The 1678-nt window shown below is 37.6% G+C and overlaps 1 protein-coding gene across 2 annotated transcripts in view; it reads right to left on the bottom strand.

The window, feature by feature from the left end:
- Positions 1 to 36: 36 nt before the first annotated feature.
- The window catches only part of rexo1 (REX1, RNA exonuclease 1 homolog), a 25982-nt gene continuing 24340 nt past the window's right edge, over positions 37 to 1678 (bottom strand). For both annotated transcript variants that reach the window (XM_015394991.1, XM_015394992.1), the window contains exon 16: positions 37 to 472. In XM_015394991.1, coding sequence (XP_015250477.1) covers positions 384 to 472 — 89 coding nt within the window. In that variant the 3' untranslated portion in view covers positions 37 to 383. The remainder of the gene's footprint in view (positions 473 to 1678) is intronic.

Raw genomic sequence — 1678 nt, 5'->3', positions numbered from 1 at the left:
ATATATATATATATATATATATATATATATATATATATGTTAATCAGTACAGTTCTGAAAATGCCCCTGCTTTTCAAGTTCTTTCATATCGTTCATATTCATCAGGTTTTAGGCCTTAAAGAAACACTGCCCAAAAAACAGAAAATACTTTGATGCAAGAATAATTTAACTCTAAAGTGGCAACAACAGAAAAAAAATGTTTTCTAACAGATTCCTTTTGCTTTAATGGTTTAATGAGTTTCAGAGTAAATCACCGATCCAACGACTTGCTGTGCTAAATCGATGGCCCCAGAAACTCTCCAAGTCCACCTCCAGAAGTCTGTCTGTGAGCGACACTAAGGCCAGAGGTCACACTGATAAAGGCAGAGTGGGAGGGTCAGGGGTCATCTCTTGACCTTGGCATCCTCTCTAATCTTCCAGATCATCAGCTCCATGCAGGCGGACGCATCCTCACTGGAATCGTGGCCTTCCACTGGGAATGAAAGCACCACAGGTCAGCAGAGCGTTCAGCTAAACGTTACAGAAGAAATTATTTAAAAAACTAAAACAACTTGACGATCAAAAAGATCACTGAAAATCAACTGTTAACCCATCTTTAAAGGGTTATTGTTCTGCCCAGGCTGCATATGTAGGAACGTTAACATGTGCACTGGTTAAGTAATCTTACATTGATCCAAAGTCAGGATTTAGATATAACTAAGTTCTCCTAAACCAAGAATGTTAAGCTATAATTTCATTTGAAGCAGAATTACAAAAAAAGTCTCCAATAAACAGAAAATGATAAAAGGTTCCTGAGAAGCACAAGTAGTGACATCTGCTGGTGAATTGAGCAAAGTAGAGTCAGAATGCACAACAGAAAATCGCAGACTAATCCTTTAACTACTTCAAATAACTTAAGGTGCAATAAGTAGATTTGTTGCAGGTGATCTACAAAGATGGCTGCAAAAACGATAAGACTGGCAAACCGTTTTGGTTCCGCCCGTTAAAATTAGCAGATTGTGTGCTGCAACACTGGCCTAAGCCTCAGAAATGACCCTAAGGACTCCCTTTTCAGAGGCATAGGCCAGTACTGGGTATTGCAGGCCAACAATGACCTAAACCATTACTAAGATGGACCTGTTCTTTCGTGCCAATTTGAATGATTTCAAAGCCAAAACAAGGCTTTGTTGGTCCACTATATAAACTTGGAACTCAACGCTAATCCAGACATTTGGAATTTAAAAAAAAAGCTTCCTGGATGGGAAGCGAAACGTCTTCAAACTTGGAAAACAACTTTCAGTGGTTTGTTTTTAACCTTTTTTGGCATAAAGCTGGAGTTAATTATGATACAAGTTATCTAAAAAAAAATAATCATTCTTGTCGCAAATATTTGTAGAAGTTTAAAAAGGTAGCATATCTCCAGGAACAGTAGTAAAAAATAAAAATGGTAAAAATGAGAAAGTTGTCTTTGTTTATTCATCCAATAGAACATAATTTAAACATAACTGGTTATGTTGTGTTTTATTAAACTGCTACAAGTAAGAGACATGCACATTTTGCTCGGCTGAGCTCTAAACCAAAGTCACTTTGCCGTGTCTTTGAAGATCCGCTCTGCACTTACAAACATGTTTACATCTGTTTGAGGACCTGAAAACCTAAAGATCACGTCCTATGCAGCATCTCCTGGAGGTCTTTCTCT

Source organism: Cyprinodon variegatus, unplaced genomic scaffold (assembly GCF_000732505.1).
Source record: "Cyprinodon variegatus isolate N-32 unplaced genomic scaffold, C_variegatus-1.0 Scaffold717, whole genome shotgun sequence".
Taxonomy (NCBI): Eukaryota; Metazoa; Chordata; class Actinopteri; order Cyprinodontiformes; family Cyprinodontidae; genus Cyprinodon; species Cyprinodon variegatus.
Note: the sequence above shows the minus strand (reverse complement) of the source record. Positions and strands in the feature narration are given on the sequence as shown.